We start from the raw sequence: 15,348 nt of genomic DNA, 5'->3' as shown, positions 1-15,348 counted from the left end.
TCCTCCACAAGGGACTGTAATTCTATAATAGAAATTCCCCCAACAAAAGTTGAAAGACATCAATGTAATACTCAGGAAGAACACATTTTGAATATCCTTATAAAATCAATACTTCCATAAAAATATGAAACTTTGGTGTCAGATTTCAAATTCTGCACAATTCTGACTTATATTCTTATTATAACTGCATTGCTCTTTTAAGAAATTGACTCCAGTGTGGGGAGGAAACAATAGGCTGAAATATTTACAAGTCTTATTTCCTACATCAATTCCATTTCATTTAAATTTTTATTTACTGGGAGTAATTTCAATGCGGATGGCTCTTTTTGCAACTTAAAGTGGTCAAATTTGGCTTTTCATTGTATTCTTACCATTTTCTCCATATGGGCTTAGAAGTTTTTATTTAGTGTGGTTAATGCACTGAATGGAATATTTGCCAATTACATTCAAGGCCTTCCCAATAAAGCGAGAGTTAGAAGTATGTAACTGCTCAAAGTGAAATCAGTGTTTGGAGAAAAAGATTTAACATCTATCAAAGCTAAAGCAAGAAAATCCCGTGACTCTGGGTTTATATCTCTGCCCAGAGAAATATGCACAAGTATGTTATTGCCTTATTGTTATCACATAACAAAAATATTATTATCTGGGGTTTCAAAATGCAGAAGTATTTTTAAAGTTATGTAAAGATGCACACCAGTTTCTTAATAGTATTTGTCTCTGCAGGGGAGACGTAAGAACCAGGATCTGTAGCATATAATTTATTAAAATTGCCCAATTTTGAAAAAAAAAGAATGAATTAAGATATTTGTTGTTATAGTCAAAGTTAATTTTAAAATAACACATTGAAATGATTTTTTACACCAGGTGTTCCAAAATTCCCCAAAGAAAAAATTGACCCTCTTGAAGTGGAAGAGGGAGATCCAATTGTCCTCCCATGCAATCCTCCCAAAGGCCTCCCACCTTTACATATTTATTGGATGAATATTGGTAAGTAATGCTCTGTTCCATCAAAAAAGGGGAATATTTTAATTCTATCCATCGTATCAATAACATAATGAATCCAAAGACTAAATAAAAATAAAGATCTCTTATTTTTTTTTTTCATATTTGAAGAGAAGATGCTACTAATATTATAAGGTTTGTCTATGAAGACAATACTTTCTATATTTCAAACAGTGCACTTACCTTTGGAATATAGATCATGTGAAAGCTGAGGATGGCATGGGTTTGTGTTGCTAGCTTCATCTTTCTATTTTAGTAATGCTCTACCTGCTAATTGCAGTCACATACTGATAAATTAGTATTAACTTTTTTGCTTAATTTTCTAAAAGGTTTGCTGACTCGGATCTGAAATTCTAGCTTTGTAAAGTCCACTTCTAGTATATGCCTTAGCAATGCTCTCTACATGTTTTCTCACTGTGAACCATAGAGAAAAATGCTATTTGTACAGCACTGAGAAGAAAGCAAATGAAGCTACTCTTAGGTACAGCCAATTGTTCCAGACGTCAGTTCCCCTAGAACCTTCCAGGCTGCAACCAGAACAGGTAGATTAATATCACAGATAAAACTTTTGGAGAGCTTTTTGTTTTTTATTTTTAAGTCATGTTTTAAATAAACGTGATTCTCAGAAAATAATTAGGGCATTGTCCGCATTGACCGGTTTTCAGTTAAGCCAATTCAGATTCATAGAGCAGAGGTAGAGACCGAGATGGTAAACAGTTTACCACTGTTTGTCTACCAGCGGCCTTCTTTGGTTAATGGTAAAAAGCATGCTCCCAAGGGTTTTCCTGCTGTTTTTGTTTTGTTTTGTTTTCCTTTTTGCTCATTGTTCCTGTAGTAAGACCAGACTTGACAGGAATTAAAGAGCAAACAGGAAAAATCAAAAGAAATAATAATATAAAAGAAAATGAAAAAGGAAGATGAAGCACAATAAGGGACAATTGCCCTTTTCAATGGCAAGATATCTCTTTTCAGAATTAGAACACATCGAACAAGATGAAAGAGTATACATGAGCCAAAAGGGAGATCTATACTTCGCAAACGTGGAAGAAAAAGACAGTCGCAATGATTACTGTTGCTTTGCTGCATTTCCAAGATTAAGGACTATTGTACAGAAAATGCCAATGAAACTAACAGTTAACAGTTGTAAGTCCAAATAATTTATTGTTTCATCATGTATGCTGAATGCAAATGTGTCTGTAATTTCCTTCTGGCTGAAGCCGTTTAAATCTGGGTTGGTATTTCCCGCCATTGTTCAGTTCAACTCTAGAGACTTCATCCAGATGAAATAGACATCTGCAGCTGCAGATTCACAGTAGCTCTGTCTCTCACAGCCAGGAAATCAAATCTCAATTCACAGGACAAATGTATTTCATCTGACGTCTGCAGGATCTTGTCATTTTCAGTGGGTGAAATATACAATGAAATTCCAGGGTTTTCTAAGCAAATCTTGGGCATTGATTCACTATGATCTTGGATAAACTGGCAGACTGAAAATTGGGGAGAAAACAACAGAGGCAAAAAAAAAAAAAAAGGAAAATTTTATCACCAAATTGGCAAACTTACTTGAATTGCTCCTTTCCCTACTTGATTCTGCAGATGCCAGCCTGGGTTCCCAAATGGGAAAAGTAATTAGAGGGAGGAAGAACCGTAAGATTCAAAGGGAAGAAATAATCCACAACAGTTTACTGACTGAATAATTGGCCCTGGTATAGTCGAAAGTTGGCATTACCATTTCATTGTTTAATTTGGTCCGTGATTTTTTTCATTTTTATGTGTAGATACGCCATGCCAGGGCTTCACTATAACGTTCTTCTAGTAGCCTCAGTTCTCTTTATTGGAGCTATGACTTGAATCTTCTCCACTTGGGTTCATCTGTGGTAATTCAAGATTAAACTCACTATAATTATTTTCTATGTAAAACTATATTCCCAAAGGCAATGTTCTAGTGAAGCATGGTTCTACACCATTTTGTAATTTTTCTAAGACAAAAATATGACTTTTCATTCTTTATTGATACCAGCATCCACCATTATGTTTGTGTTTTTTCCTTCCATTTTTTTATTTCAGTAAAGCATGCTAATGACTCAAGTTCATCCACAGAAATTGGTTCCAAGGGTAAGTTGAACCCATGTGGAGTGTTGACTTTTGTTTATAGCTCATTGTCATTTCAGATTTTGAATTTTTTCTTTAATATCCTCTTAAGTTTATTACAATACTGTCATTAAGAAAAACATCTTAACTTAGAGGGTTCTATTGTCCCCCATTCCCTCTTAAATATATGCAAAGGGAGTGATTTTTATAAATATATAACTATATAAATATAATGAAATATACATAATGCATTGAATAGATAGAGATATTTAATGGAGTAATTATTTTGGGTCTCCTAAAATGTCTCTTATATAAGGTTGATACTTTTGCTGAAAGAAAAGAAAAGAAATGGTTAAGTGTCAAAGGAAGTAGAGAAAACACCGAGTTTAAGAAAGTTAAGTGGATTTTTTCCTTGCAAGCCTTCTTGAAATATTTGGCATGCAACTGTACATTGTGACTTTCTGAGAAAAAACCAGTTTGTAGCATTTTTCAAGCTCATGTGTCTATGTGATCTTTTTATTTAATTCTTTCCCCCATAGAATGTCTACCAGAACTAGTGTTCTATGGAAAATGCCTGAATAAATCTGAGTTGTATAGCAGGCAAGTTCTCTATAATGAGAAGAATCATTTACATAATTGCAGCAAATATTCTCTATAAAATGGGGACCAGTGATTACTTAGATATCTTATATCCTTGCAACTTCAGTGGAGCAGGATGTAAGCTCCTTTTGAAGAACCATTAGTTTTAAGGTGGACTGATTCATCCCCAACATCATTTCCTTTGAGATTAATAACTCAAACATATATAGTGCTATATTTTCACAGTACTCAATGAAAAATCATTGCATATAGTACATATTCAACAATTATTTTCCGAAAAATACAAAGTATAGAAGACTGTCTACTGCTTAAGTCCCTTTGAAGATGGAAGTATCCTAATTTGCCATTGTATTTGAAAATATTCTTAAGAAAATAAGAAATGGGACATTTCAATATGCAGCTAGTGAGGATGCTTGCTAATCATTTCCTAAAACTGTTGTTTTCTTTAAGGAACTGAGACCACAGGTAGAATTGCTGAAAGAGCTTGATAAATTCATAGATGCCTAGTGTCTACCACAGCCTTCCTCAGTGAGAATTTCTGGGTGCAGGAGTGAGGAAGCTGTTTTTAGCAGAAACCTGATGAAATTCTTAGGCAATTTAAATTAAATAAAAACATAAACATAAAGTCATTGCACATGACATGATTAAAGTATAGAATATAAAATCATAGATTTTCTATTAAGGACTTCTGTTTGACCTTCTGAGTTAGAAGATATGGTATAAATAATAACATTTATAAAATTTGGCAGTGCTACACTCAGTAAAAACACATGAGGGAAAACCCATGCTTCATGGTAAGAGAGAAGAGGAGTCTATTTAAATGGAAATATGTTAAATGGAAGTCTATTTAAATGTGCATAGAACACACACACACACACTCATGTGTGTCGGATTTTTTGTTTTAAGAAAGATGTGGTGTCACAGAATTTTATGTATATTAATTTGAAAAAATTCTGACTTTTCTATTTTGTAGCAAATTCAATCAAGCAAAGAAAACCCAAACTACTATTGCCTCCCACTGAGAGTGGCAGTGAGTCTTCAATTACCATCCTCAAAGGGGAAACCTTGCTGCTTGAGTGTTTTGCTGAAGGCTTGTGAGTAACCCGACTCTCACTCATGACTGTCCATCCAGTTCTGTAAAGAATAAGACATCAAGCACATTAAGACTGTGTTTGCCTAGATATTTTAAAATTATTTATTTGAAAAGAAATAAATTCTGCCAGGGACTGCAAATATTCTGCTCAGGACTGTTATTCCAGGTACTCAAGAGGCTGAAGCAGGAAGATGAGGTTGCAGTGAGCTATGATCATGCCATTGCACTAAAACCTGGATGACAGAGCAAGACCTCATCTAAAATAAAATAAAATTAAAATTAATAAAATAAAATAATTAATAAAAATAAATCCTGTTGTTACATCTCTGGAGGCAGTAATTTGTACTTCACTCTACAGACTTCAGGCAGTAACTGAGGTTCATAAAATTAGATCTCTCTGTCAATTTATGATATTGTGGATGGCGGGGATGATGACAACATTCTCCTTAGTTAAGTTTAAGAAGCATGAGGTTGTTGATAGTCAGTCCCTCACTTTTGGTGCTGAGTTTGCTCTCTGTGCTATACTATCTTGCCCCACTCCTGTTTGCTGTGTTGCTTACTAAATCTGCTCCTTTTCAGGTTTCAAGGAGCCCTATTTATCTATTTTTACCCTCCTGCCCTTTGCACACATGGAGGTCCAAACCATGTAATTTAAGAGAGTTTTACATCAATATCTAATTAAGTGAACTTTCTTTACACCTGAAAAAGCAATCCGTTTTTTGTTTTTGTTTTTGTTTTTTTTGAGACAGAGTCTTACTCTGTCGCCCAGGCTGGGGTGCAGTGGCACAATCTCGGCTCATTGCAACCTCTGCCTCCTAGGTTCAAGTGATTCTCCTGCCTCAGCCTCCAGAGTAGCTGAAACTACAGGTGCGTGCCACCACGCCCGGCCAATATTTTGTATTTTTAGTAGAGATGGGGTTTCAACGTGTTAGACATTATGGCCTCGATCTCCGGACCTTGTGATCCACCTGACTTGGCATCCCAAAGTCCTGGGATTACAGGCATAAGCCACCATGCCTGGCCCACAATGTACTTTTTTAAATTCTCCAAGAAAACCCTAAAGGACCTCACTTGGTCACCTCTTAAAATTGTTCCATTTATTAACTACTGTTAAGTACATGTAAACAGGGACCATCTTATTTAATATTTAATCATTCAGGGTCTCTCCTACTTTTACCACTATCCTTCCAAACTTATGGTCCTTCTCTACCATTGAGAATACCTTAGAAAAATGCATTCCATCTTCCTAGCACCTGAGTTTACTCATTTGAAATATAATCTATTCATAAGCTGAGGGCTTGGGGACTGTAGTTAGTGGACTAGGATTTGAAATTCAAAAAATCATATTCATTCATCATTTAGAGTACATTCTGAACAACTGGGTTAGAAATGGAGCAGATTTTAATGGTTTTACAACCCCTAAGCTTTGTAAATTTCTCTTTCCATCCACCAAAAATATCAAAGTTGCTTGTCTGTCGTAAATTCCCCATGTGTCTTTACATAAATTAGTTAGAGGTACTATGACACAGACTCCGTCTGGAATGTTTGGTATGTGTATTATTTTAGAAGAGGAAAGTCTCATGTTGAGTTTGAATCATGATGGCAACAACCTGCTCTACTGGTTGTATTTGTATGTGTTTACAGTGGTAGAAATTAAATTCTTGCAGAGTTCATTACTACATTGAGTTGGGCAGGGTGACCCTTTCAGTAATTCTTTTTTCTCATTTCCCACAAATGCCATCATTGACCTCTTGGATTGACTAGCAACTGCACAGAATGTCTTCAAAATAATGAAATACTCTCATGTGCGTTTTAGAAAATGAAGAGTCATGAAGGAATATATAAAAATAGAGTGGATGAAAATATATGTTGTTGTGAGGACATGAAAATTCTTGATGCGCTGTCTTAAGGATTTTCACCTGAAGTAGTCTCTTACTTATACTGGTTTTGTATTGGGTAATCCTATCTGATCTGGGTCCTCCCTCAGAAGATGATACATTTTTTAAAAGTTTTTTTGGGTCATTTAAAAAACTTTTTCTAAGGAGTTTTCAAGCCGTTAACCTCCTATAGTAACAAAAATGATTATATTTAAGATATTGTACTATCATTTTGTGTAAAACACTATATTTGGGTCTTTGAAAACTAGTCTAATTGTCTAATACATTTTACTTGAAAGAATAAAGTAAAATGATTATCTATAAGTGTCAGGTGAACATGATATATAATTTATCTCAAGATAGGTCTGTATCTTGACAAAAATTTCCAGCTATATTCTTGAAAATATTTTTTATTTCCTTTTGTTTTAAATTTAAGGGACATTTACTAACAGTATCTGAACAAATGTGTTTTGAGGGAAAACTTATAAAATTGCCATAGGTGGACTCATGTGCACTGCTCAAATAGATTTTTTTTCTGTTTTGTAAATTAAAGTAGGTATAATTCTTTCACAAGATACTTCTTTATAAATAGAGAAATATACAAATAAAAGTTGGCCAGACAAGGGCCTGAAAAAAAAAATTTAGATTATGAGGTAGTGTATTTTGTGTGCAAAAAGGTATTAAGCAATATATTTTCCCTCAAAACACATCACTCAAATGCTGTTAGTAAATGTTCTTTAAATTTTTTTAAAAAGGCAGGGGGTATAAAAAATTGGCAAGAACAGAGATGGAAATTTTTGCCATGGTATAGACCTATCCTGAGATTAGATTATATCTCATTTTCACATAATACTTTAGATAATTATTTTACTTTATTCTTTCAAGTAAATGGTATTAGAAAATTAGACTACTTTTGAAAGACCCAAAGACTGGGGAGTCCGGGAGATCTTGCTGAAAGTGAGTTACTTGCTCTATTAAAGGATGGACTCATGAAAAATTTCCTGTTTTAGGGGAACTGAGTTCCAGAGCAGCCTATAACTTGGCAAATTGTCATTTTGACAGATGGAGTGAAAAGCCAGCAGTTAGGAGACTTGGGTTATGCATCCTGTTAGGTGGTGTGCTCAGAAAGCCAGCAACCAATATACTCTCACAGCTGTCTGCCCAGGCATCATTACTGTGTCCTACACAAGTGTGCCATGTGTTCTTAGCTTGGTAAAATATAAGATTATTGTTCCAGGCTGCACAGCACATTAGTATTTGAGCCTTGAAGGAAGAGAGAAAAGAGTAGATATATGTAGATTAAAGAGTCTTCATCTTTACCTCCATTTTTTTTTTGCATAAATAACTGAATTATTTTAACCACAACCTATCAATACAAATAATTTGAGAATATTGACACACACAATTTCGAAGAATTGCTCTATTATTACATAGTAACTAATGGGCAATTTGACAGGAAGCATATATTCTAAGACTATAGAGTTAGGAAGGGCATAGATTGAAAAGCACAAAATAATAAAACACACTGATTAAAAAAGAACAAGTTTAGAGTAGACAAATATAAGTTGTGGTATATCATTTATTGCTCCAGTGACCTTAAGAAATTAATTTATTGGCGCTTCAGACTCCTTACTGTTAAATGATTACAATAATGCCCATCTTTAGAATGTACCAAATAACCTACAGCTATTAATAATAGGAAGAAATATGGAGAGGAAAAGTGTAGTATCAATAAAATTAGCAAAGTTGTTTCTTCTACTCACTTACAGAGCCTGACTGGGGAAGAGAAAAGGACAATCATCCTTCAGTTAGAATCAACCCTTTTTGCTTTCCACATAATTCTTAAATCAAATGAGTCACAAAGGGTATGATCTCTGCACTTGTCTGGTTTTCATGAGAAGGGATTTTTCTTAATGTAGCTGCTTTGACTCCCCAGTCCTATTTTCCTCCTTACTAACGTGGGGAAAGTTATCACGCTGGTGTTTAACAAGTTATCACGCTGGTTTTGTTTTGTCTTTACTTTCCTGTTTGTTTTGATTGGGTGAGCTAATCTTTTGAAACTACTCAGCAAGGGAAGATTTGGTTCATTCCTCCTTTCCTCTACTCCCCACAAGGGCGAGAACGTGATCCAGGAGGAAGCATCTGTGCTACAGACTCCAGCTTGCCCTAGAATAGGCTATTCGTGGGTCTAATCAACACATTTATCTTTCACACAGGAGCCACATTCTCCAGTATCAGCATCATAGGATTAAAGGGGAAACTTCTCTCTGCTGACTGTTAGGTCCTACTTTATTGTGTTTTACACAAACAGGGAATAGGGCTGTTATCACTGGCTGCCTCAAACCACCCACAGGGAGATTTTCACACTTGGAAAATATCTTGGTAATATTATTTCAATGAGCTCCAATTATTTATCCTTCATCCAGCCACACCTAGTCAGCACTTACATGTAGTTAGCCCCCGTAATAGAGGAGAGAGAAGGTTTCCAAGGAGATAGAGCATTAGAGGAACTTTCAGTAAAAGAGACTCGCTTCAACACCAGTGTTCACTATTGCTGGTGGTGGGTGTGTCTGTCCACTGGTAAGGATGATGTGATTCAGTGGAATATGAGCACATATGTAAAAGCAACTTGATAAAGGATGGGTCCTGAGGTTTTCTTTATATTTTACTTTCCACTTTTAAAAAAAAGTTTGTTTATTTAATTATTTTTTATAGGCCAACTCCACAGGTTGATTGGAACAAAATTGGTGGTGACTTACCAAAGGGGAGAGAAACAAAAGAAAATTATGGCAAGACTTTGAAGATAGAGAATGTCTCCTACCAGGACAAAGGAAATTATCGCTGCACAGCCAGCAATTTCTTGGGAACAGCCACTCATGATTTTCACGTTATAGTAGAAGGTACCTTTCCCATGTTTGTCTATTTTCCTACTTTTCAAAAAAGTAACTTTATACATGTAGTAGGCCTTGCTTCTAAATCATACATGTTAAAACAGGTCAACAGTTTCAACTTTTAATTGTAGTATGGGCACTGAATTCTATTACACTTTAATTAAGCATATTTGTCACTTATGCCCCAAAACAACATAGAAGGGACAAATGACAAGAAAAGATCTCATGTTCGTGGCTAAAAAAAGACAGTTTACATGATATATTCAAATAGTCATTAAAGCTAGTCTCCTAAATTATTTTTATTGTAATACACATATACACTTCATATTATTAAATCATAAAAGCAGCCGTAAGGATTATGATGAAATAAAGTATTAAAATGGGCCTGGAAGAAAGCTTGGATTTTGCTTCCTAATCCTGCAGTTAACTTGCTGTACCCTTCGCCATTTATTTCACTCTGTACCTGAGGCTCTTCACCAAATAAATGAAAGAAGCAGGCAAATTGTTGTGTTAGCTCTTTCCTGGATATAACATTTTTGTAATCCATATCTTGGGTTCAGGTGATAAATTCAATGTTTCTTACAGGCAAAAAAGAATAGACTATGCTATAATATCAATTCTCTCAGAAAGTGCAAAAACATTATATTCAAGTCATCGTCTCTCTATAAATTCAGAGATTTTGATCAATCAAGGTTTTATTGGCATTAGTTACATTTATAGGAATAAGTAGGCAAAAATGATATCATTTAAATGTGGAATGTAGTTATTAGGGCTGTGCCTGTTTGACTGATGTGAAGGTTGTCTAGTCCCCTGAATGTGATTGACACAGACTATTTTCTGTGGATCCAATCACACCGAGGCTTTCTATCTACAATTTAGTTGACTGTATTGATCAAATTAATGGAATGATTACTGCATTTGTACTTATTTAGTGCAGTGTAAGCTTAACTATTGCAAAGAATTATTCTTTTTAGACTACAATTTAGTGAACTAGTGCTCTAAGGCACCCATTAATATTCCAATAAAGTTCACCTCTTAAAGCTTTAGTTTACACAAGGAACACCTAAGTAATGGCCTGTTGTTTAAACTAATGGGGGGGAAAAAAGGGACTCAGACACAAATTCCCCTCCCAAGTAGATGTTAAGATAGTTGATTTAGTCATACCCCTGTTTGGAATAACACTGTATTTCCAAGCCTACTCCATAATGTGTATTATTATTTAAGGTATGAAGAACAGAAAACCAAAGTTGAGAATTTTATTTTCTTTGACTTGACAAAAGCAAAACTTAGATAGAAGAAAGCCCAATATTATACATTAATGTCAACATCTGGCAAACAGTGATATATTCCTCTGACATTAAATTATTCACAAAGCAATTCAGAGAAGAGGAGTTTGAAAGATTTATTTTATGTGTATTTTTAGTCATCATTTGATGTTTCTATGTAATTTGGCTACATCATGCAACAGGGGTATTTTTCTGTAATCCCTTCCTCCCCTCCCCAGCACACACACACCCACGAACTAGACATATCTAATTGTTAGATTCTCCTCCAAGTTGCTGACTATTAGAAATCCTTCCAGATGGCTGGAACATAGCTACGGTAGCTGAATATTTTAACAATCTGGCCACAGTTTTCTTGACTATAAAACCAAACCTTTCAAAAGAATTGCAAGGGTTGCACAAAAAAAATCAAAGATGTAAAATTAATTATGCAATTTAAGATGTTGACTATATGATTCCAAAGGAATATAGATTTCTAGAACAAATTGTTCTCACTACTCATAAAACAGCTATTAGCACTATTGAGATGTAAATGATATTTTATGAGGAACTTCTTATCCTCTCTCTTTAGTAGGAAACTATTAAATGTACCTTCAGTTGTATGTTTTTGGAGTTTCTCTTTACCTATGCACGTGAAAAGCAAATTGAGCTTAAGATGTCTTTTTTTTTTTTTTTCTAAAGTGTGGAAGTGATAAATAAAAACTGTTAATCATCTGGATGGATGAACTTGTGTTTATTCAATTTTTTCTGCCTTCCTGCACCCTCTCCTTTTCTTTTTTTGTCTCTTTTTTAGAAGCCCAAATTAAATAACAGAGATTTGCCATGTGAGAAAATAGCAATGCTATTATGTATTTTGAAAAATCTACTCCATTCTGAAAACACCCATTGTGCTTAAGTAAAATCATGGATTGGGTTGGATTCTTTCTGTATGTGCAATGTCTTTCCTATTACTAAACATAATCAAATCGTGTGAGCTTGTAATTTAGGTTGCAACATCCTAAATATGAAATCTGACTGTACTTCAAATCCTATAATATGTATGAGCAAAAGCAGCCAGGATGTCTTGACTAGGTACAACTATATATTCTGAATATCTAGGATATGATTAATTACACATTCAATAAAAAGAGATATATTAGAGTGACATCTAAAACAGTCTATATCCAGAAATCAAAATATAATCACATCACATTTCAATAGATTATTTAAAAATAAGCTCCCACAAATAACTTTTATGTTGTCAACTTTTGAATTATTTAAAGCCTTTGAACTTTAGTAAGTGAAATAGGAAAGCATTTGTATATAATTATAGAGCCATAATATAATCCAAAATGTTTTTGCATTTTCAAAGGTTGTCATAAAATCAAATGCAACTCAGTCATTAATATACTTGAGAAATCCTTTTTTTCAAATAACAAATCTATTTCTAAAATGTTGCAGTTAAATCCAATTTTTGTTGAACCTAACAATTTTTTGTTTATTAGAATATAGATTTTAATAAGAACCTGTGAAGAAACAGTTTTACTAAAAATAACCACTGTGTTGTATGTTTTATAGGTACCAAGTTTGTTTTATTTTGCTTTTTTCCTAGTGATGAACATCTCTATTTAGCTTGCTTAATATATAGTCCCAATGTTCAGACATTTGCATCTCTGTTTCCAGCAACAAGAGAGATATTTATCATCTTATTTTTGTATTTACAATTATGAGAAAATGCATAAAGTTTCAACATAAGCAATTTTCACCTGCTACCATATATCTTAGGATAATAGCTAAAAGAATGGGTTTTTATGAGGATGGTTTTTTTCCTCAGAATTTTTGGTTTTAAGGCTCAAGAAGCAGCTGTTTCTGAGTAGGACAAGCTTGAAATCTCTCTCAATATTACATGACTCAGGACCAGCTTACTTCTATAGGAGAAACTGATGAAAAGCATCAAAGTAAATGTTCAAGCAATTACAAAGAAAGCTTATACAGAAGGGTGAAGGTAAAGTATAGTGATGAAGCCTAGTGAATGCTCAGAACTTCTGGAGTCAGTTGATAAATATAGGGGGAGCTTGGACTTGGAGGCATAAATTGAATTAACCTTCTTTCCTGTCTTTGGTACAAATTCATAAGATAACACTGAATTAGAAACAAAATCACATGACTTCAGAGTCTTAATGCTGCTCATCCATAGTTGCTGTGTATATATCTATGGAATGGCAAGGACAGGAACTGGAGCTTCCTTTGTTGGTGGCCCTGGCCAATTCAGGCAACTTCTCCAGAGCTCAGCCCTCTCTGTAAGGTGAAAGCATTGGATGAGGTGATAATTTGGGACCTCTTTCAGTAATACTAATATTACTAATAGTCCTAATAGTAAATGTCCTAATGATAATAGTAATTATTCATGAAGATTTACAGAAATATCATCATTGCTTGATTTTCTTTATTTTTGCATACATTGAAAGCAATTGTTGTAATTTTCTACTATAAATATGATATACCATAATGTTCATGTTCATGGAATATTTTTCTCTAACTTACAGATATTTAGTTTTGTATTGCTTGTATTAAAATACCAGAAAAAAGTAAGGATATCATCAAAAAATGCAAAATAGACAAAAATAAACCTTCACCTCAGAAAGTGATCTGCAATTTATAATTTGGACTAGTGTATTTTAAACCAAGTGACTAAATATCTACAGGTAGTACAGCTTATGCATACAGATATTTAACTTGGAACTTAACAATTAAGTCAACACCCTGTGGAGTGCGCTTATCTTGCTTGAACTTGAACTTGCCAAGGTTAGTTGTATACATTTGTTTCTTATAGTGAACTTACAGGTATTTCCTTTTTACATAATCCTCATTTTCCTCCTTTACTTAGAAAAATTTTACTGATATTTTTTTCATTGTATACATACATATATCTTTGAAGACTTTTCTTTTTGACTAAAAATGGAAATCTAAAATATCTTTGGGTGAAATAACCAAACTACATTTGATGAGATTTGCTACCTGCAGGTTTTGTGCAATTTTCTCTGAAATTAAATTATCCAAACCATCCACACTTTAAACCTCTTATTTACCCCTGATATAGCAATATTCGTGAAGTTATAAAACAAGGAAATAATGTTTGAAGTCAAGTAAAATGTCTCATCTATTTCTGACATACTTTGTAGTATTGTAATTCTGGAGCATTAGGGCATAGAAAGATACAGGTAATTTTAAGGTACCTTTTGCTTAATTGCTTTGACCGCAGAAAACTAAACACTGCTTTTGGGCTTCTCTCTCTCCCCTCTTACAAAAAAAAATATCTAGGAAATACTATTTTCCAAATTGATTATATATATAAATGCTATAAGATCACTAATTAAGAAATATTCAAAATAAACATTAAACATTTTAATTAGTTTTATTTTTAAAATTCTTAAAATATAATTCTTGTGTATCCACCTTTTTAGATGCCATGCTGCAGCTTGAAAATAACCTGTAGTCAGCTCGAAATAAATTCACCATCTGCTTATTCTTCCCTCAGTTTTTTCCTAGTTGGGTAGCTACTTGTATAGCTAAATAAAGTGGTTGTATATAACTATTTTTAGTATGTCGATTTATTATACATGTTGAGTCCAAATTAAACACAAACACACACGTGCACGCGCACACACACACCCTACAACGCAAAAGTAGCTCCCACCTTGCTTTGCAGAACAAGTTTACCAAAAAGAGCTACTATGAAACCTTTTGTGGTGTCTGCCCTCTGCTGGTGCAAAGTAGAAATACAGGCCTTAACATTTTTGGACTTTTTGACATAGATAACATCTCTCATGAGCTCTTCACTTTATATCCAGAGCCTCCTCGCTGGACAAAGAAGCCTCAGAGTGCTGTGTATAGCACTGGGAGCAATGGCATCTTGTTATGTGAGGCTGAAGGAGAACCTCAACCCACAATCAAGTGGAGAGTCAATGGCTCCCCAATTGACAGTAAGTTTAAAAACCAATTGCAATGCAATGCTGAAGGCCCTGGTTTGATGGGATTAATGATGGTCAGACATGTGTGTAAAATGAAGTTGGTAAATGGATTAGTAGGACAGATATAATGAGCAAATCAGAAATTACTTCTTTCTAAGCAATTTTGTTGTTGAGACTTGATATTCATGGAATAGCCATAAATAATATTTATACTTTTTGGGCCCTTTTATAAATTATATGTAAGAATAAAGATTTTTAATTTTTAAAAAGAAAATTGAATGAGAAAGAGGATGCATCCAAGGAAAAAAGCCAATTATTGTTTTTCTCCCTGAGAAGAAACAGAGTGAGAGCCTAGCGGCTGAGGGCACAGTTTAAAAGTCAGGACCTCCCTTAGGCTCAGACAGCAGCAACACCTGTCCTGGGCTCTGCCCTTTTAAGGGACTTGCTCTGGTCACCCTCTGGTCCTGCTTGTCTCCATGATTTGAAAGCATCCTCAGGGAAACTGTGGCATTCCAAGCCTGAACCTGGTCCCATTACTGCCTGTTCACTACCAACCTCAAG

General features: G+C 34.4%; 1 protein-coding gene across 3 annotated transcripts in view; it reads left to right on the top strand.

The window, feature by feature from the left end:
* The window catches only part of CHL1 (cell adhesion molecule L1 like), a 209,996-nt gene that overhangs the window by 140,612 nt on the left and 54,036 nt on the right, over positions 1-15,348 (top strand). For 2 of the 3 annotated variants that reach the window (XM_025375433.1, XM_025375434.1), the window contains exons 6-11: positions 865-987; positions 1,975-2,145; positions 3,070-3,117; positions 4,667-4,787; positions 9,379-9,563; positions 14,668-14,799. In XM_025375433.1, the coding sequence (XP_025231218.1) occupies positions 865-987; positions 1,975-2,145; positions 3,070-3,117; positions 4,667-4,787; positions 9,379-9,563; positions 14,668-14,799 (780 nt within the window). The remainder of the gene's footprint in view (positions 1-864; positions 988-1,974; positions 2,146-3,069; positions 3,118-4,666; positions 4,788-9,378; positions 9,564-14,667; positions 14,800-15,348) is intronic. The other variant, XM_025375435.1, reaches the window with a different exon arrangement.

This window comes from Theropithecus gelada, chromosome 2, assembly GCF_003255815.1.
Source record: "Theropithecus gelada isolate Dixy chromosome 2, Tgel_1.0, whole genome shotgun sequence".
NCBI lineage: Eukaryota > Metazoa > Chordata > Mammalia > Primates > Cercopithecidae > Theropithecus > Theropithecus gelada.
The sequence above is the reverse complement of the archived record's forward strand: the minus strand, read 5'-3'. Positions and strand labels throughout refer to the sequence as shown.